Source organism: Megalobrama amblycephala, linkage group LG10 (genome assembly GCF_018812025.1).
Source record: "Megalobrama amblycephala isolate DHTTF-2021 linkage group LG10, ASM1881202v1, whole genome shotgun sequence".
Taxonomy (NCBI): domain Eukaryota; kingdom Metazoa; phylum Chordata; class Actinopteri; order Cypriniformes; family Xenocyprididae; genus Megalobrama; species Megalobrama amblycephala.
The window spans coordinates 24216247-24238659 of record NC_063053.1 but is presented as its reverse complement, the minus strand read 5'-3'; the positions used below and the strand labels follow the sequence as shown (position 1 = coordinate 24238659).

The 22413-nt window shown below is 35.9% G+C and overlaps 1 protein-coding gene across 1 annotated transcript; it reads right to left on the bottom strand.

The window, feature by feature from the left end:
• Positions 1 to 981: 981 nt before the first annotated feature.
• Positions 982 to 22152, bottom strand: LOC125277189 (adipocyte plasma membrane associated protein). The gene is made up of 9 exons (XM_048205515.1): positions 21881 to 22152; positions 21625 to 21741; positions 11129 to 11244; positions 10708 to 10800; positions 6297 to 6413; positions 5927 to 6101; positions 5618 to 5752; positions 3167 to 3359; positions 982 to 2324 (listed from the first exon to the last, which is right to left on the bottom strand). The coding sequence occupies exons 1-9, from the start codon at positions 21970 to 21972 to the stop codon at positions 2115 to 2117; spliced, it is 1248 nt and encodes a 415-aa protein (XP_048061472.1). The 5' UTR covers positions 21973 to 22152; the 3' UTR covers positions 982 to 2114.
• Positions 22153 to 22413: the final 261 nt, after the last annotated feature.

Here is a 22413-nt window from a genome sequence, read left to right as displayed (position 1 = left end):
ATCAAAAATGCTGGCGATGGCTGGCAACTTAAAAAAAAAAAAAAAAAAAAAACCTTGGCAGGGAAAAGAGTTAATGTTTGAGAAACAACAAAACAGTAGTCTGAACTAAACAAAATGTTTGAGCTTTCCTAACTGAAAGCAACTCTGACATATCTTAAAATCTGAACTTCAGCTTGTTAAGCGTTATGTAGGCTAGCTATTTTTATTTCACGCATTAAGATCAAATAATCGACAAGTTAAACTCTGTCATAAAGCTTGAGTAGAGCTTTTTATTTTATTTTAAATAGGCTACAGATCACATTTCTGAATAGAAAACTAAACAAAATAACATGTAGGTCCGGTTTGGGCTTGGATTAAGAAAGGAGTAGGCCTTAGTTAAATTAGGATATTAAGTAGCTTTTATAAACTTGGAAAAAAAACCACATTACTGGCATTTATCGAGACAAAACAATGGCACTGACATATTTTAAGATATGTTAGAGTTGTTTCAGTTAAGATGGCTCAAACATGCATTTTAATCTGGGAATGTCTGTGAAACTGGGCAGTAATTTACTAGAAGTTCTGACAAAGAAATAAAAATTCGGTCTGAATGAATTGATTCAATGACTCCCATTGCTTCAGTACTGGATGAATCAATTTAACAAATCTTTGAATGAATGAGTCGATGACAATTAATATTTTATAATGATCACTTGTCACCACATACAATGTAATTAATACAATCTTTATTTGAAGCATCATTATTTTTTAAAAAGGTGTTTTATTATATTTTGATTGCAACCGGAGACCAGTGTTTATATCTGAACTATAAACAGTACTTCTGTGATAATTTGAAGTATTGTAAGACAGAAACGATGATACTGTGTGTGAAGCCGTTTCATACCTATACTTGACAACAGCGGCGGTGTTGATTTTGTCAAAGGATTAATAAATATTGCCAAATCGTCGTCATTTAGGAATAAGATCGCATGGGTGTTTGAATTGAGATCGCAATCTTTTAATGATTAATCACACAGCCTGAGTATCCACACAATCTTTGACTTACTTTTGTCAGAAGTTTTAATCCAAAGTGACTTGCAATGTCTCCACTCTCCAATCCCAGTTCATGGTGTTGCTAACATCATGCTCTACTGTTTAAACTACAGGAATGCAAAAAGAAAAAAGTTAAGCAAATGTATTTTGCTTTCCCACCTCTGCAAGATTATATGATTCATTTAATCTATCATTTCCATTTAGCTTTTTTTTTTTTTTTTCACCACTGTCCTGTCAAATGAGCCATAACTCACCAGTTGAGAACCACTGTTATATGACGTTATTGCTGATAATTATTATAGACATCCTATAAAGTATGAACGGAAAACAGATACTTGTGTAAAGGTGTGCTAAATATTATAAAGCCAGCAGCATTTATCAGCCAAGAGTGACACAGCTCTCAGTTCAACAACATATACAAATAACGATGAAATGAGGAATTAATACCTTCAATCTCTTAATTAAAAATAAACCAAAACATTCACACATTTGAACATTCTTAAAACCAGAAATAATTATAGCTGAATGTTGAGATTCATTATATAATGAAATGAAAATACCCTTTCACTTCCCCCAAACAACATCCATATGCTGCCACCCACAGGAGTTATAGTCTTGATTTGTTTCACAGCGCCTTTAAGAAAAACAGTTGACAGCTCTATTTTAAGGACCAGACGACGGTCGGTGCAAATAAAACAAGTACAGAAATGACATAATTTCTGTCACAAGGGAGAAAAAATAAAAATAGTAATGGCACATCTTTTGATTTAAAAAAAAAAAAAAAAAAAAAAAAACAGGCTGCCAGAGAGCTTAATATGCACCCCACATCTCTAAAAAAAGAAAATCCCCCACAAGGGTTAATGGAACAAAATACAGGCATCTGTCAGACCTAAATAAAGAGAAGGGGTGTCAAATGAAGGGACTGTGTTTGTTCATTTGTTGACTGTAATGTGGAAGAATTTGATAAGTGTTCTTGATGCGCTGCCAACGTTAATTGCTTCGGAATCTGCCTGTTTGGAAGCCACGGTGAAATGACTCAAGCCGAGCATCTGTTAGGATAGTGACGTGTTTTTCGGCATGCTTCACACTTTGCTCAGATCCAGCTTGCACAGATAAGGGGAGCGGAAGGAGCCCAGGTACAGGTAGCCGTTGTACTCGTGTGCCTCGCTGATGTAGGCCGTCACCATGCCGTGCGGGTCGTGGAAGCTACGCACGCACGTCCCGCCGTCCTGCAGCTCTACCACCAGGCTGTAGCGCGGCACAAACTTCAATAGAGTTTCTTGACTGAAGAGCTGAAAACACACATGGAAAAGCAGATCTATTTTAGAAATATATATTGAGTAGGAATGTGTAAAACCACATTTACGAAAACTTACAACTATTATAGTTATCCAGACAACATATGAAAACTGATAAAACCTTAAGAAGCTTCTCTCAAAAGCTAAAACGTGAAAAAGAGAAATTCCTAATATTAATTCCAATAATTCCAAATTGTTACATTTTTACTTTGTATTGTACCACAGAGGTTGCGCGGACCGCATTTATTCATCCAAGAGCTAAACTTCAAAATATATGTTTGTCGGATCATCAGCACTCTTTTACAGCCCGGAGATAACATGTGCATGGTTGCCAGATTGAGAAGATTAAGTAAAAAGAAAAATGTTCTGCACAGAAAACATATCCTTTTAAGAGAAAAGCCCTGTTTGAGGGATTTATTACTATTGACATTGGAATTGTTAGGAATTTAACAATTCTGGTTTCAATCATGGTAATACACTTGACATCTGGCGACCCCAAGCAGGAAAGATAGTGGAGGCTCGTTACCAAAGCAAGATAATGGAAATATCTAAATAAAAAAAAAAAAGTTTTCTGGACAAATAATCAGTGTGGCAAATATCGGGATTATTTTTAATTAAATCGAGAGAAGTAGAAATCGTTACCACGATTAAAATACAATTAATCATGCAGCCATAGACATTTATTAGAATAAAATCAATTAATAATTAGTAATAATAAATAAATAAATAAATCATTTAAAAAAGAAAACATTTCTTTTTTAAAATATCACTTTTTTTTATTTTACTAAAAAAAAATGTAGTCAAGTTTTTACTTAATTTATTAAATGGCAGCTTACTTTAAATATTAGCTTCTTTATCCATGGTTTTTGAGACAGGAAGTCTAGCATGGAGAAGCCAGGGTTGGGTCGCACTGCAGACATGGCCACCCAGTATCCACCTGAAGAACTGCGTCGAATGTTGTCCGGGAATCCTGGGAGGTTGTCTATAAAGGTATCCATTCCTCCTTTATTGAGACCAGACACATGAACTCTGTGAAGAGAACAAACATTCAAGCCGCAGAACTAAACATGAGCACTGACAGACTGATACATCAGCTAAACCACCAAGTCAGATGATGTTCGGCCATTTTTAAAATAATGACATTGGAATTGTTAGGAATTTAACCATTCTGGTTCCAATACATGGTAAAACCAAAACCAAAACTGCAAAATCTTTTGGAAACATATTTTAATGTCTCATTTTTAATTAACGTAACCTCAGTTAATCTGCGAGTCATTTTTTTTTTACCCAGTACTGTTTCTACTGATTTAACCAGGCCATCTCAGATCACCACAGGGTTAAAGTACATTAATATTAAACCTTTTGCAGCACTGAGACCACACTAGCTTTAGTAAGAGGAAACATACTCTACATCTCTCCACACGGGAAGCTTAATGAGGGAGCCTGTTGCCTTGGCAACTGCATGCACTCATCATTTATGCAGGTAAGGAGAACGGCCTGTGCCTGTAGCAGTGAATGAGGACCACGTAATTCAAGAATTCAGCTGTGAGAGGCGATAAAGAAGTGACAGGGAGGACTGATGTGTTCTAGCTGACCTAATAATGAATCAGCCCAAAGGTAGGAACACATTTAAAATGACACTGGACAATCACCGAGTTTACTGACATAATATAGATGGAAAAGTGAAGCACAGAACAGCTAATTAGTTGGATTTGTATTAAAAAGCAAACATGAGCATCTCTTAAGTCAAAGATGTGGAACTTTCCATGAGGGATGGAAACACACTATCATTCAAAAGTTTAGGGGTCGGTAAGATTTTAAAAAATGTTTTTGAAATAAGTATTTTAGGCTGCATTTCTTTGATCAAAATACAGTAAAAACAGTAATGTTGTGAAATATTATTACTAGTGCTGTCAATCAATAAAAAAAAAAAAAAAATTACTAACAAATCGCACATTTTCTGTAATTAATCGCAATGAATTGTACCATTAAAAATGTTTAATATACTTTTATACTGAAATAATTTCACATTTAATCTCCAAATTAATGTAGAACAAAAACATAAAGAGAGTATATTTTAAACATTTGATCTAACAGGTAAGAAATAGACAGTGTTATGAAACACTTCACAGTCTTCACTTGCATAAATTATAAATTAAATATCATTTAATCCTTATTAAAGCTGCAAAACTTATTCAGTCAAGAGCAGTGAGTGATTTTCTCTGTCTTTTGTTCTTTGATGAACATTAATGACAGAAATCACAGCAGCAGATTTATTAGGCTACTGTCACTTTAAGATCTGACACACATCCGATGTCCTCACAACTCTTTACGGTCATTTAAGACTTTAACTCATTAAAGACTGTGATTTTGGTATACTTTCATGTTTTTGTCTGTTCGAGCGTGAAAGAGAACGCAGTGCGGCAGGCGTGCTGTCTGAATAGGCTTTCTGTGTGCATGAGTCGTGTGTGTCTGTCACACAGCCAGGAGATTTACAGACAGCACATCTGTACAGATTTAAGCTTTTTTTTTTTGTGCATCTTATCACGCTTGAATGGTTTAAAGGCACTTGAATGAATGATAGTATCATATAATCTAATGCTTGCCAAAGGATGCCAGGAAAAAAACGGATGCTGCCTGCTTCGTTAATTGTGTTAAATATTTTTTAATATTAAAACTAGCGTTAAACTGAAAAACTTAATTGCATGCATTAACGCATTAATTTTGATAGCCCTAATTATTACAATTTAAAAGAACTGTTTTTGATAAACATATATAAAATATGTTTTCTATGTAATTTATTTCTGTGATGTCAAAGCTGAATTTTCAGCATCATTACTGAATATTAAACCTCCTTCAGAAATCATTCAAACATCTCATTCATTATCATAGTTGAAAACAGTTGTGCTGCTTAATATTTTTGTATTTTATTTTCAGAATTCTTGATAAATAGAAAGTTCAAAAGAACATCATTTATTTGAAATGGCAATCTTTTGTAATATTTTAAAATTATACTGAAAAATAAAATCAAATGAATGCATCCTTGCTGAATAAAAGTATCCGTTTCTTTTTAAAAAAATCTTAATGACCTCAAACTTTTGAATTGTAATGTGCAGTATATACTATAAAAATAGTAAAAACAAAATGAACATAGCTCTTGTTCTGGTATAATAACATCCCAGGTTTTGATTAGAATTGTAAAAAAACAAAAACAAAAAAACAATATAGAAGTTCATTAACAATCAACGACCAAAGTTACTGAATGTAAACAGTACGGTGAGCATCACCTCCTTATTCTTGCCATTGTGGTTTCAGCCACCAGAACAGACTCCTCATCAGGAAAGAGCTGGATGCCATTAGGGAACCTCAGGTTCTCCATCATCACGGTAACTTCCTTGCTCTCTACATCATATTCAAGCACACTGGAAAACCAAATTAACATCAGTCACTCTACTAAAACATCATTCCCTATGAAAACAATCAGTGATTCAGACACTATGTGCAACGTTCCAACCAATTAAAAACTGTAAAGTGCGAAAACCCGTGAAATGCACTGAAAATCAGATGTGCCACTGAATTTTTCATGTCCCAGTTACCGTCCATCTGCTGTGGCTTCCATGATCAGGTGCATGAAGTCTCTGCGCTGCCACCTGCTGCTGGAGTCAGTGAAGTACACCTTTTTCCCATCCTGAGTTACATCCAGATCATTCACGAAGCCCAGACGTCGACCACCGATCATCTTCCCTGTGCTCACCAGAGATTTTACCTCACCTAAAAGACAAAACGAAAACATTCTCACCTAAAAGACAAAACATTGCTCTTTTTGGAGCTTGAAAGACATGGCCACTATGAACTAAAGTAATAACTGAATACAGGAACAACATGCGGTTGAGTGAATAATGACAGAATTTTCATTCTTCCATGAACTATCCCTTTAAATGAGTACTGACGTTTTAATTTCCTTACCTGTGACAGGATTCACCTCAAACAGTCCCAAATAGGCATCGGTTACAAACAAGGTGCCGTTGGGTCCCACACGGATTCCCAGAGGACGTCCACAAGTGTGTTCATACTCAGGAGAGCCTTTGAATCAGGGGAAAAAAAAAAGACTTTATGTTTGATACTGGAATCATCTCAATTTTATCTTTAACAAAACTCAATTATTATATAGCTCTATAGTTATTAAATAACGATGTGTTTGATGGAACAAAATGCTCGAGCTAGTCAATTAAAATTCTTTGCACGTTTTATGTTTGTTTCCACACTGTCAGCAGTTTACAACACAGCCAGGCAAAAGGAAGGAGTGCATCTACTGTATAAAATGCCCTCTTCTACTGTAATAAAACACACTAAGGATCTTGTCTATGTAGGGCTTTAATGTTACATTACATTAATGCATGTCCGCTTTACATGCATTAATGTAATGTACCAGTAGGGCTGCCCCGACTAAAGATTTTTCTAGTCGACAAATAGTCGCTCATTTAAGCCATTAGTTGACAACATATTTCATCTGAATACATTGTAGACAAAATACTTAGTGATGTTCTTGTCAAAACGCTGCTCCCATAAATATTGTGCAACATAATACATAATTCATCACTCAGTATTTCAGTGAACAAACATATGACCTAAATAAATAAGGCCCTTTATTGAGCTAGTCACACTCATAACATACCTGATATAATGCTTTCATTAGGAGCCATTACAGCTATATATATTTCTACATAGTCACTGTTTTAAAATTCAAGATTATTGACATATAATCAGAACATTTGGTTTAATCACCAAAACACAACTGTATGATCTTATATCTTTGGTACTTTGAACGATCAGTTAATTCAATAGCAAACAATGCAAGATTTCAAAGATGTTAAACTAATACTGGCTACAGTTGCCATATTGGAAAATACATTTACATCACTTGCATAAATTACATAAAATGTATAATGTTTGTAATAGCATCTACCCTGTGTGTTATCAAAAGGTGTGATAAAGATATGACATGGCCATGAGTTTGTGTGCTGTCAATACAGTTTCCACTGTACCACAATCTATACTCTAGTTGGCCTTTTTAGATGAAGTGTAAGTTAAGTACTTTGGCAGTCTTTACCAGGGTAAGGCCTCTGTTGATAGTATCACATGGTGTTCTGTAATGTAAAAGGCCTGTATTTTGATGCAACTGTTAGCTGACCTGATCCGTCTCCTTCCTTCTGATGCCTCTCTGATTAATCTAATGGTTACACTGATGGTCTCGTGTTCACAGACTCACTCTCTACTGTAAGATTTTTTTTTTTTATATTTGCTTACCCAAAACCAGTTCTAAAGAATCTATATAGAAATCTATAGATGTACTGATTAGTATAATTAACCATTCAAATCAGTTGGACTAAACGACAGACAAATGTATTAAACTGAATGAGAAAATATGCAAATGAAAAGTTTGATAGTAAGCATTATGAAAGGCGAGTGAAAGGTAGATGAAACACGTATGTGAAGTGAAAAGGATAATTTGTGTTTTGTACTAAAATTAAAAAAGGAACTGAAATTACCAGCGTGAATAAAAAAAACCCTGTAATAACTCAGCTCAATGGAGGGCTTATTTATTTAGGTCATTTGTTTGTTCGCACAGATGAGGCTAGCAGTGCGTGAGCGTGAGGCACAAGTTAACATGGGCATGAAACATCAGGCTACAGAAAAGCTTATTTGAAGATCAAGATCTGTTCGTTAATTGTGGTGGCGACAGGATCCACCAACATTGTGTTGATTGTATTTTGATGGACGAGTTTGAATCAAGTAACAAGGAAGACTTAAGGAATTTTTTTGTTTGTTTGTTTGTTTTTGTTTTTTGTTAAACATACTTTTGCCATTCCAGGTAATGGCTTAACTTTTATCATTTCAATGATAGTCAAGTAGTCTAGCGCTGAAACTGACAATTATTTTTCCAATCGATTATTTTGTTTATTTTCTAAATAGCCGATTCATTCTTTGGTTAATTTACAAATAAATAATAACCAATAACTTAGCAAAAATAATAACTGTAACTAATCGATATATTAACTTTTACCTAATTATATTATTTATGACAAAAGATTATGCAGTGTAGGCATAATTAGGAAAGGTGTTTAATATAGACCTTTTCAATGTCATCCTAGCTTAAGAGTTTTTTGTCTGCTGAAATTTCTCTGAAATATATTTTGTAGTGTTTCATCAGGAAAACAATCCAAAAACATATGAAATAACAGTACAACCCACTGAAGAGATGCATGTCTATCCCTCATGGCCATGTAAAGTAGCTACCTTAGGCTACTACTTAAATGTTTTAAATGATAAGCCATGTCTGAGGTCTATAGATGAATGTTTGGCCGATATAATTACCACATGGACCAGCCGTGTTAATGATCCGTCTGTGGAGTTTTGTTTTTCTGCGAATAACCGAATAATTACAATTTGGTCGACTAAGTCTCTTCTCATATACACTAATGTTTAGTCGAATGTTGGGGGCAGCCCAACAAAAGCAATTGTAATTTCAACCTACAGTACAGTCCAAAAGTTTGGAACCACTAAGATTTGTAATGTTTTTAAAAGAAGTTTCGTCTGCTCACCAAGGCTACATTTATTTAATTAAAAATACAGTAAAAAACAGTAATATTGTGAAATATTATTACAATTTAAAATAACTGTTTTCTATTTGAATATATTTCACAAAGTAATTTATTCCTGTGATGGCAAAGCTGAATTTTCAGCATCATTACTCCAGTCTTCAGTGTCACATGATCCTTCAGAAATCATTCTAATATGCTGATCTGCTGCTCAAGAAACATTTAATGTGTACAATTGTACAAAATATTTGTGTACAATATTTTTTTTTCAGGATTATTTGATGAATAGAAAGTTCAAAAGAACAGTGTTTATCTGAAATCTAATCTTTTGTAACATTATAAATGTCTTTACTGCCACTTTTGATTGATTTAATGCATCCTTGCTGAATAAAAGTATTAATTTCTTTAATTTCTTTTCAAAAAAATAAAAATAAAAATTCTTACTGACCCCAAACTTTTGAACGGTAGTGTATAATGCTACAGAAGCTTTGTATTTCAGATAAATGCTGTTCTTTTGAACTTTCTATTCATCAAGGAATCCTGAAAAAAAAAAGTACACAACTGTTTTCAACATTGAAAATAATCATAAATGTTTATTGAGCAGCAAATCAGCATATTAGAATGATTTTTGAAGGATCATGTGACACTGAAGACTGGAGTAATGATGCTGAAAATTCAGCTTTGATCACAGGAATAAATTACTTTGTCAAATATATTTAAATAGTACACAGTTATTTTAAATTGTAATAATATTTCACAATATTACTGTTTTTTTTACTGTATTTTTAATTAAATAAATGTAGCCTTGGTGAGCAGACGAAACTTCTTTTAAAAACATTACAAATCTTAGTGGTTCCAAACTTTTGGACTGTACTGTATATACATTATTATTATACATGCTTATGACAACAAAGTAATAACTAAAAAAAAAAATTCTTTGTTGCGGTTTCCTAAAAGTTACTGAAAACTAGGGCTACCCCCTTATAGTCGACTGACCGTTAGTTAACGAGAAGAGGCTGAGTCAACCAAAATTTTATTAGTCGCAAGAAAGAAAAAAAGTGATGCAGTTTGTTGTCGGCAGATCATTAACAGCTGGTCTAAGTGGTAAATACAGTAAATCGGGCAGGACATCCAAATGCTCATTCATCGACCTCAAATATGGCTTATCATATGAAACATGTACACTACCATGTTTTTGAATGGTAAGATTTTTTTAATGTTTTTAAAAGAAGTCTCTTCTGCTCACCAAGGCTGCATTTATTTGATCCAAAATACAGCAAAAACAGTAATATTGTGAAATATTTTTCCAATTTAAAATAACGTTTCTATTTGAATACGTTTTAAAATGCAATTTATTTCTGTGTTGGCAAAGCAGAATTTTCAGCATCATTACGCCAGTCTTCAGTGTCACATGATCTTCAGAAATCATTCTAATGTGATGATTTTGCTGGTCAAGAAACATTTATGCAATTTCTAGAATAAATTTTTGGATTCAGTGTGTGGTCAGCTATTTTTTTGTTTTGCTCAAGTATTTTCTTGGTTCTACGCACCTGAAGGAAAAGGAACATTTTGTCAATTGAGAGCGCAACAGTTACCTCTGATCTATACTAGTCGACCAGAAAAATCTTTGGTCGAGGACAGCCCTACTGAAAAACGTACAAAGATTCATGCCTTGTGCAACAAACCCATGAACCCGAGCATTGCAAACGGCAAGGTCACTTATGTTGAAATACCACATTTGGTTTGATGAAATAGTCCAGTATTTTTGGATTTCTTACCACATGGCGGCTTGCCAAGTGTTGCTAAAACATGAATGTTCCTTCCCTCGATTTTGACTATCTTTCCATCAGCCGTCCCAGTGTACAAAACATCTACAAAACAAGAATGATTCAGAGACATTACAAGCCGTCACTAAAGCAAATTATTTTTAAATATTGACTTAAGATAACTTAACAATGACTTAAGATCAATATTAAGATCTATTTATATTAATTTACATCTTAAGATCTTCATACTTCCTTATTGTGAGAGTGTGCAAGCATGCAATTCAAAAATACAATAACACACTCCAAGTCAAATCAACTTTTATCTATTTTGGCCAGTACAACCGGTCTATCCCTCAGTGCACACACTGCCAAACAGCTGCGACAAACTGGGTGAAAGGTCAAGCTTTGACTGCACTGCTTTGCAAATACTGACCTCCAATATTCGCAAGGGATTCTGGGCCGATGAGCTGGTCCTCGAACAGTCGCTCTGCCTGTCTGAGTTTTACGTTGGGCTCATAACAGCCAGTCATAAGAGGCGGTTCATTGAGACTAATTATTAAACACAAGAGGGGAAAAAAAAACAAAGAAGAGCTTTAGTTAAGTTTCATGTTCAGAAACGCTGAGAAGAACTGAACTGAAAGCCGTTCTTTCGTGAGAATGCTGGAGGAGATGAAATGCCCTACATATCAACTGCAGAGGCATCAATTATTAACCATTGTCAGAACTAAAAGAGAAATGAGAAAGCACTGTGGGACTTGGCTAAGATGAATATTTATATTGGAATTTGTCTCGACTCTCAAGAACATTGTGACAGCAGATCAGATCAGAACCAAAAGGCCAAACTGGACCAGATATAAAAGAATTATTAAAGAAGCTTTCCATTCAGCGTTAAAAGAATAGTTCATGAAGATATATGTAAAAAAAAGTGCTTTCATTTACTCCCACTCAAATAATTCCAAACCTATATTATTCCCCCCCAGAAAAAAACACCATAAATGCAGTTCATATACGGCTCATGCACAATATTCCAAGTCTTCTGAAGTCAAACGAAAGCCTTGTGTGAGGAACAGCAGTTATTTTGCCATTTCTCCTCGTAGTCTTTCATTCAAAATATCTACAAAAATCTAACCTTTAATTAAAGTCAAATAGATCTTATAAAACAACTTTTTTTTTTCAGCTCAGGATCTTCTCCTACAGTGCGTAATAAGATTGATTAACATATGGCAAGACATCGGAGACATTCCTCCATTCAGAAGCTCTTCAGATCCTTCAGATTCAGATGTCAATGCTTGTGGACTCTTTTCTTCAGCTCATCCCACAGGTTTATTATGGGGTTTGGGTCAGCGGACTGTTATGTCAACGGCAATACTTTCATTCTGTGGTCAGCGAGATGTGCTTTGGATCATTGATGCTTAAAGATCCAACCATGGCCCAGTTTAAGCTTCCTGACAGGGTCAGTCAGGTGTTGATTTAATATCTGCTGATAGTACTTGATGGAGTTTATTATACCGTGGAAGAAATGATCCCCATAGCATTAAAGATCCACCACCATACTTCACAGTGTGGATTAGGTGCTTTTCTACATGGTTATGTTTCTGTATATGCTAAACCCACCTCTGGTGTTTTGGTCTGATCTGAACATAAAACCCAGTACCACTGACAGTTCCAGTAACTCCTGGCAAACTGTAGGTGCATACGATGCTGTTTGATGTAGCCAAAGGCTTTTTTTTATTGCATTCTTCCCAAATATGTTGCAGTTATATAGATGAGGTCTGATAACTGAGGTCATAGTTTTGGAGAATTTATGACCCAACTAGCATCTGCAATTCTCTAACTTTCCAAACCATCCTCCTCAGTGTGTGTGGGGTCAATATAGACATGTCCTCTTCCATGTAGACCGTTACTATCTCCAGTTGATTTAAACTTCTTAATTATTACCCAGATATTGGAAATGAGTATTCCAACAATTAACCCCTTAACTGCCAGCAATCTTTTTTAATTGCCTGTTTTCCTATCACATATTTTAGTAATAATCATAAATTAGGTATCATTTGAAAGCTTAAAAACCCAAAATTCTCAAAAAAACTATTATGAAATCAGACATTGCATTATCATGGAAACGGTACTTTAAACCCTTGGGCTCCTCCCCCTAGTGCGGTGTCATGTTGCATATTACAAAAATGTTTTTAACAATTTTATAATCAATTTTTTTCTAATCTTCACAAAACATATCGTTGAAAAGGTCTGAGACTCAAGGTTCCATATATGGCGATTGTTTTGTGACAGAAATTTATTAAAGGTGCCCTAGAATTAAATATTGAATTTATATTGGCATAGTTGAATAACAAGAGTTCAGTACATGGAAAAGACATACAGTGAGTTTCATACTCCATTGTTTCCTCCTTCTTATATAAATCTCATTTGTTTAAAAGACCTCCGAAGAACAGGCGAATCTCAACATAACACCGACTGTTACGTAACAGTCGGGATCATTAATATGTACGCCCCCAATATTTGCATATGCCAGCTCATGTTCAAGGCATTACACAAGGGCAGCCAGTATTAACGTCTGGATGTGCACAGCTGAATCATCAGACTAGGTAAGCAAGCAAGAACAATAGAGAAAAATGGCAGATGGAGCAATAATAACTGACATGATCCATGATAACATGATATTTTTAGTGATATTTGTGAATTGTCTTTCTAAATGTTTCGTTAGCATGTTGCTAATGTACTGTTAAATGTGGTTAAAGTTACCATCGTTTATTACTGTATTCACGGAGACAAGAGTCGTCACTATTTTCATTTTTAAACACTTGCAGTCTTTATAAATCTCTCCAACAGTGTGTAATGTTAGCTTTAGCCACGGAGCATAGCCTCAAACCCATTCAGAATCAAATGTAATACATTCAAATAAATACTATACTTACATGATCCGATGTATGCAAGCAGCATGCATGACGAACATCTTGTAAAGATCCATTTTGAGGGTTATATTAGCTGTGTAAACTGTGTTTATGCTGTTCAAGGCAAGCGCGAGCTCCGGGGGAGGGGGAGCACGAGAATTAAAGGGGCCGCAGCCTATATATCGGTGCATAGTTAATGATGCCCCAAAATAGGCAGTTAAAAAAATTAATTAAAAAAAAAATCTATGGGGTATTTTGAGCTGAAACTTCACAGACACATTCAGGGGACACCTTAGACTTATATTACATCTTTTAAAAAGAAGTTCTAGGGCACCTTTAATTTGTTACAGGTGAATGCATCAAAAACAATTCAATGGCGTGTAGGTGTCACCCAGTGGCTATTTTTGGTATAGCACCTAAACAAAATCTCACAGGATCTTAAAGGGGTACTTCACCTCTGGAAAGATGAATGTGTATTTAAAATTGGTCATTTATGTAGTAGAAATGTGAAATTATTTTTGAATTTGGAGCTTTCTAGACTGAGAAAAGGCAGAAAATGTATTTTTGACTAATGTGGATGAAAGACAACAACTCCCAGAATGCACTTGTTTTGCTGCCCTTGCGAGGCCACGCCCAAACCACGCCTACAGGCGGCATTACCAGGAAAATTCAAACAAATAAATCGTGAGTTAGTTCATACATTTACAGTGAAATGGTGCTAAATTGCTTTGTACCTGGATGTACACCCAAAACCAGGAAAGGACAAGTAAGTTTACATCATTTTCCGATTAAGTTAAAGATTTGGAGCGATGTAAACAGTGGCTGCGGGCCATCAAACACCCGAAGTTTGGAGATGACACCGTTATAGAAAACCTAAAAGAACGCAGAATATGTAGTCTCCATTTCAAGCACGAGGACTACGAACCAAATATCTTTGCAATGAAGAGAACCATTCTGAAGGACACCGCGATACCATCGATATTCACTTTCCGAGAACGAACAGCCTGGGCATCTGGTACTAAGCGCATTCGCTAAGAGGTAAGACTCGCTGATACTAGACTGATAACACAGTAGCCTATATGTAGTGTAGGTAGCAGTAAAACTGCAAACTTAGCAAATAACGTTAGATAGACAATTACATATAATTGCATATAAGTTGACTGTTTCAAAGTAAAGCCTGTTCTGTAAAACTGAGTTTATTTATCTATTTATGCTAACGTTACCACAAAAGCCATTGCTGTATTGGTTGAGATGACTGCAGAGACCGATAAATTTGCGAGATGAACCAACAATGTAGTGCAGACAAAATAAAGTTAATTACTGTAAGCTTAAAAATATAATTGACACCCACTTTTGATAAAATCTTTGATCTACAGGGAGTGCAGAATTATTAGGCAAGTTGATTTTCTGATCATATTTTTTTCCCAAGCACATTTTACCAATTCCAATCCACATCAATCTTAATAACTACTATTAAGTTTTTAACATTTATAAGTGATATATAATTGTTCATGAAGGCTGGAAATGAAAAATGCCTTATATAGGTGTGCAGAATTATTAGAGTTTTCTTTTACAGGCAAAATGAGCCAAAAAAGAGATTTCACTCAGACTGAAAAGTCAAAAATTATTAAATACTCATGAGAAGGAGCAATACTAATGCAATATGAAATTGCAAAGTAAAGCATGACCAAGGGACAGCAAAATGTATTGGGCAGCGGGGTCATACAAAAAACTGGAAAAGAAAAGACACGTTAAACAAAATAATTAAGAATTAAGGTGAAGAATTAGTGTGAAACCATCAGGAACCCTTTAGTCCAGCGCCAATTTTCCGAACTGCAACCTACCTGGAGTCTCCAGAAGAGGTCTCAATTCAGAGACAGGTTATAAGAATCCTAAAAAATGACCCGCTTGATAAGAATCACAAGCTAAGTGTTATAAAATACATGAAGACTGGGTTTTTATAGGGCTTATAGACAGACAGTGAGAGTACTCCTGAAGGACCAGCAAATCCTCTTGTACCACTGTTTGAAGAATTTATCTTCCAGAATCTGGCAGTGTTTTGGAAGATCATTTTTGTCCATCTCTGCAAGAAAATTTCAGGATAAGAGATGACTAAAAGTGAACTCAAACACCTTACTGCCAGATTGGATAAATTCTTCAAACAGTGGTACAAGAGGATGTGGTGCTGGTCCATCAGGAGTCATTCTAAGCTGTCTGTCTATAAGGCCTTAAAAACCAGTCTTCATGTATTTTATAAACTTCAGCTTGTGATTCTTATCAAGTGCAGGTCATTTTTTGATTCTTTGCTAACCAAATTCTCTGAGATCCTGAGACCTTGCACTTCTGGAGACTCCAGGAGGTTGAGCTCTGAAAATGGTGGCGCTGGAGCTAAAGGGTTCCTGAGTTTCACACTTAATTCTTTACTTAATTCTTAATTATTTTGATAATGTGTCTTTTCTTTTCCACCTGTTTTGCGACCCCGCTGACCCAATGAGCATTTTGCTGTCCCTTGGTCATCTTTAACTTTGCAATTTCTAGTATTGCATTAGATTGCGTCCTTCTCATGAGTATTTAAAATTTTACTTTTCAGTCTGAGTTAATCTCTTTTTTGGCTATTTTGCCTGTAAAAGAAAACTTGCTAATAATTTAACCTGAAATAAGGCATATTTCCAGCCTTTGACAATTATATACCTTATAAATGATTAAAAACAATATTAATAGTAGTTATTAAGATTGATGTGGATTGGAATTGGTAAATGTGCTTGGGAAAAAAATTGATCAGAAAATCAACTTGCCTAATAATTTGATCCCTGTATGTCCGTGAGTAACCTCAAACGCGCATATGTATGGGCGTGGTGAAAAAATGCGGAACTACCTGCTATTACTGGCTGTAGTTTTAAGCCTCTGGCCAAAAAAGCCTCCGATGACGCAAAATGACGATTTTTGCGTCATCGGAGGCTTTTTTACAGAATAAAAATGCATAAATCTCTCATCTCGGGCTGATATGAAGGGGGAAAGCACGGTAATTCGAAAATATTCTACTAATACAAAGCTTAATGCTAAATCCTGAAGTAACCCTTTAAATGTTTGTGATATCTACTTCAAATTTGGAATATAACTTGGTTAGGCATATGGCTTTGATTTTATAGCAGTTTTAGAGTAAAAATTATTTTGTAAAATAATATTTTGTATAAAATAAAAAATGTTTAGTACAGTACATTTGTTTTACATCAAACTTAAACTTCTATAACTTTTTTACACTTTCATTTTTTGAAGTGCTTTCAATAATATGAAGTGTCTTCTTTAAAAAGAGACCAACCTTAGCTCTGTATTCCAGAACATTCATTAATTACAACTATTGAAGTTTGCAGGGCTCCAGAATAACATTCGACAGCAGTAGCACTGGTCTACTAAGTTCTACAGACGGTGGCACAAGGTAGCGCTAGGGGTTTTAATCAAAAAGGTCATTTAATCATAAAATGACTTGTTTTGCATTAACAAGTGCAGTTACTAGTAATATTACATGTTTATTTCTTGGAAATGCACATTTGACAGTAAAGCACTGAGCTTGAGTTGCAGATAAAATGTAATTTTATTACAGTAACGTGCAAAAAGGTATGCCTCAGTGATTATAAAATTAGCGCTATTTACTTGCTTTCTGTGTAATTCAGTCGCAGTTTGAAGAAGTTTTTGTTTTTCATGAGACTTCGTGAGTTTTTTCCCACTTCATATTTCAGTACAAAAAAGTGGCAAACTTTGACCAAATTGATATCTTGATGATTTGATATTTTATAAAAGTGATTTCATAATGTCTAAATATAAATTCAAAAGCAACATGTGAACAAATAAAAATAAACAAATAAATATATGGGAGTGGAAATGGCTAATACACCAATAAGTGCTCATCTGCCGCCATCTACTGGTTATAGTGGTAATTTCATCTTTTTCAATCTTTTTTTATTTTTAAATAAAAGTGTTTATTTGCCAACAAGTGTTCGTTTTCCTGCATTTTGAAACTTTTAGGTTTTACAAATGGGGACAATCTTTTAAGGATTAACAAATAATTGGTCCTCAAATTAAAATTAACATTTTAATTGGATAATATTTAAAGGAGCTTTGAAGTGCTGGAAAAAGTTGAATGAAGCATTAGAAAGTCCCCTCAAAATAACTCAACACACAGCCATTAATGTCAAAATTGGGCCCAATAAGCCATTTTTCTCTCCCCAGTGTCATGTGACTTGTTAGTGTTACAAGGTCTCAGGTGTGAATGGGGAGCAGGTGTGTTAAATTTGGTGTTATTGCTCTCACTCTCTCATACTGGTCACTGGAAGTTCAACATGGCACCTCTTGGCAAAGAACTCTCTGAGGATCTGAAAAAAAGAATTGTTGCTCTATATAAAGATGGCGTAGGCTATAAGAAGATTGTCAAGACCCTGAAACTGAGCTGCAGCACAGTGGCTAAGACCATACAGCGGTTTAACAGGACAGGTTCCACTCAGAACAGGCCTCGCCATGGTCGACCAAAGAAGTTGAGTGCATGTGCTCAGCGTCATATCCAGAGATTGTGTTTGGGAAATAGACGTATGAGTGCTGCCAGCATTGCTGCAGAGGTTGAAGGGGTCAGCCTGTCAGTGCTCAGACCATACGCCGCACACTGCATCAAATTGGTCTGCATGGCTGTCGTTCCAGAAGGAAGCCTCTTCTAAAGATTATGCACAAGAAAGCCGGCAAATAGTTTGCTGAAGACAAGCAGACTAAGAATATGGATTACTGGAACCATGTCCTGTGGTCTGAGGAGACCAAGATAAACTTATTTGGTTCAGATGGTGTCAAGCGTGTGTGGCGGCAACTAGGTGAGGAGTACAAAGACAAGTGTGTCTTGCCTGCAGTCAAGCATGGTGGTGAGAGTGTAATGGACTGGGGCTGCATGAGTGCTGCCGGCACTGGGGAGCTACAGTTCATTGAGGGAACCATGAATGCCAACATGTACTGTGACATACTAAAGCAGAGCATGATCCCGTCTCTCTTCAGAGACTGGGCCGCAGGGCATTATTCCAACATGATAACGACCCCAAACACACCTTCAAGACGACCACTGCCTTGCTAAAGAAGCTGAGGGTAAAGGTGATGGACTGGCCAAGCATGTCTTCAGACCTAAACCCTATTGAGCATCTGTGGGGCAACCTCAAACGGAAGGTGGAGGAGCGCAAGGTCTCTAACATCCACCAGCTCCGTGATGTTGTCATAGAAGAGTGGAAGAGGACTCCAGTGGCAACCTGTGAAGCTCTGGTGAACTCCATGGCTAAGAGGGTTAAACCCTTTAAGACCGGATGGAGCGTCGGCGCTCCCATTTGCGTGTCTCTCTTTAAGAGCCAATAAAAAATGAACCCATATAGGTAGCACAAAAAATCTTTCTGCATACAAAACCAGAGACTTTACATGTTCAGATCAAGCCTCCAACATGCTTCTGTTGCGTTGGTTTCACCCTCTAATGAGTCTACTGAGTAATATGCGTTTACAACATAAACAGCACAGCCGCTAACTGAATAGAAATATGTCGATTTCACATGCTCATAACTTCATGAAAAATGCACAGATCATAGAAAATGGCACATCATTATTTAAAGCAGATTCTCCCAACTAAAATAAATCCAAAATCAACAATATATTGCGTTGATCACAAGATATTACTCACGGTAGGGCTGCACGATTAATCGCATGAGATTGTCATGCGTGTCTCGTCAGTAAAGCCGGTTCTGTGGTTAGCGGTAAATGTCCATCACCTGCTTTCAAATGGAGCGGCACTTAATATACGGAGCCGTAGTTCGCGGACAAGCTATGCAATATTGCGTTCATAATCGCAGATGAATCGCATACGGTTATGAACGCAATATTGCGTAGCTTGTCCGCGAACTACGGCTCTGTATATTAAGTGCCGCTCCATTTGAAAGCAGGTGATGGACATTTACCGCTAATCACAGAACCGGCTTTACTGACGAGACACGCATGACAATCGCATGTGATTAATCGTGCAGCCCTAACTCACGGAATGATTTAACATACTTGGCTAAAAACATGTCTCTCGTCTTTCCGGGATGCAGTGTGTGTACAATGTTCCCGGACCCATCCATGTTCATTTTCCAACGTGGAATAATCTTGGTATCATCTTAAAGCTTAGAATCTCATATTTTTAATGCATCTAACCATTTTGGAAAAACTCCTAACAAGTGCTGAGAAGTGCCTCTAAACCGGAGTTTACCACCCATGGGCGCAATCTGGCCGCGAAAAAATTAATAACAATTTATTCAACAATACTTTATGCTATCACCTCAAAATTTGAACCAGATGCAGCTCACATGTAGGAGAGCATCACCAAAAAAGGATTTTTCTCTGATCTTATTTCCTTTCCATTTCCAGTTATTCCATGTCAAATAAAAAAAAGAAAAATTATATATATTTTTTATTTATTTTTATTTTTTTTGTATTTTATCAGCAGTTTCTCAGCATGAAAATTAGGGCTGGGCGATATATCGCATGCGATTGTCACGCGCATTTCGTCAGTAAAGCCGGTTCCCTGATTACCGTTAAATCGCCATCACCTGCTTTCAAATGGAGCGGCATTTAATAGACAGAGCCGTAGTTCACTGATAAGCTACGCAATATCGCGTTCATTATCGAAGACGATTCATCTGTGAAAATGAACGCGATATTGCGTAGCTTATCAGTGAACTACGGCTCTGTCTATTAAATGGCGCTCCATTTGAAAGCAGGTGATGGCGATTTAGCGGTAATCAGGGAACCGGCTTTACTGACGAAATGCGCGTGACAATCGCATGCGATATATCGCCCAGCCCTAATGAAAATGTCCAAATGTAATATAATTTATATTTTATAAAAATGTAAAAAGTGTTCTATCAAATGATACCTACCTTTTGACTCTCCTCGCTACAGTTTTGTAGTTATGAGTCTTTACTTTTGTGTATGTCGCTCAGAAAAAAAAAAAATCTAAAAGCCTTCAGGTCTTAAAGGGTTAAGGCAGTGCTGGAAAATAATGGTGACCACACAAAATATTGACACTTTGGGCCCAATTTAGGGGTGTACTCACTTTTGTGGCCAGTGGTTTAGACATTAATGGCTGTGTGTTGAGTTATTTTGAAGGGACAGCAAATTTACACTGTTATACAAGCTGTACACTCACTACTTTACATTGTAGCAAAGTGTCATTTCTTCAGTGTTGTCACATGAAAAGATATAATAAAATATTTACAAAAATGTGCAGGGTGTACTCACTTCTGTGAGATACAGTATGTATGCATGTATATATGTATATATTATATATATAATACACTTTAAATATAGTGCACAAGTCACATAGACAAATTTTAAGGTTGGAACTTGGCAGTATAAATCACCATCCACTTTAATTATGTGGAAACTAGAAGCTATATTGCAAATATTTATAAAGGGTTGGAATGACATTGGGATGATTAAAAGATAAGATTTTCATTTTGGGGTTAAAAAAAATCCTTTAACCACAAGTCTATAATAAATACCTATTATCTATTTATAATAAAAACAATATACTTTTTGAAATAGGGATTCTTTTGGATTGCAACATTTCCAGCTTGGCAATAGAATTTTGCAGGAAGTTCTTTTTGGTATTTAGTAATAAACTTTACAACTGACATTCAGCAATAAACATTACTCATGGTATCTGAGCAATGCTGTATGACACAATGTCCCACCTGTACTTCTCTCTGTAACCACTTATACATCATTACACACATACCATTGCATGAGTAACAATAACCTATTGTACATGCATTACTCTAAAAATGAATCATTCAGTCATTTATCATTATAATTTTATAATTTTCCAGGCCGAAAATGTTATATAAACTTACGTTTGCAGGTTTTCTATGACTGAGGAAACTGAATATCTAAAAACCTGTGTGACTTGTGTTTTCTTTTCCATGCCAGTGCATGATTAAGGTGTAGATCTTCGTGAGAGTAGAAAGCTCACCTGAACGCCTCAGGCTGAATGGGAGACTCGAACAGGAAAACGACCACCAGCAGAGGGAAGAGCAGGAAAGCCACCAGAGTGAGTAATGTCACACGAAACACCTTCCCACTGTAAGTGCTGCAACGCACAAAACACAACATGGTACGTTTATTTAAAGAGGACACATTTCACATTAATTAAATGAATTTCATTTAATCAAGTGCATATAAATGTTTTCAAGTACGTTAAGCAATGAAGACAGGTAGGTATGTCTTACCTTGTGGTTTTGAACTGGGGTTCATGGGTTTCGTCTGTAATTATTTGAGGTCTGTTCAACCTCCTGAACCGCAGTCCCTCGGGCTCATTCATTTTGTTGTTGTGTCGACTTTTCCTCTGTTTCACAGCTGCGTTCACTAACACATAAGGCTAAATAAACGCTGGTACAACAAATGAAGAATTTATTCACAACATCCCAAAGCAAGCGCAGTTCATAACGTGCACGAGACTCACGCGCGTTCTCGACACCACCGACGTGCGAGTGGAGAAACGATGAAACGCTTTCAGTGACACCAGGAACATTTTTCAAATTAAAAGTCTTGAGCTGCTCAAAACGTTTTTAGAAAGGCAGCAAAACGACTGAAATAGCTTACAGTAAGTTTAATTTTGCCATTAATTAACAAGCATTTTTTTTTAGAATAAATACATAAAACGTTTAATTCATGCCATTATATGCACAATTATGAGCAATATGCTGAGTGTGTACACTTCAAAGCCTTTAAATATTACTTCACTGGAACAAATTTCTTAAAA

Coding starts and splice junctions, on each gene's coding strand:
- LOC125277189 (XM_048205515.1), bottom strand. CDS start 21,972: ATGAATGAGCCCGAGGGACTGCGGTTCAGGAGGTTGAACAGACCTCAA. Junction 6,102..6,296: donor TGAGGTGAATCCTGTCACAG/GTAAGGAAATTA, acceptor TTTGTCTTTTAG/GTGAGGTAAAATCTCTGGTG. Junction 5,753..5,926: donor GAAGCCACAGCAGATGGACG/GTAACTGGGACA, acceptor TTGGTTTTCCAG/TGTGCTTGAATATGATGTAG.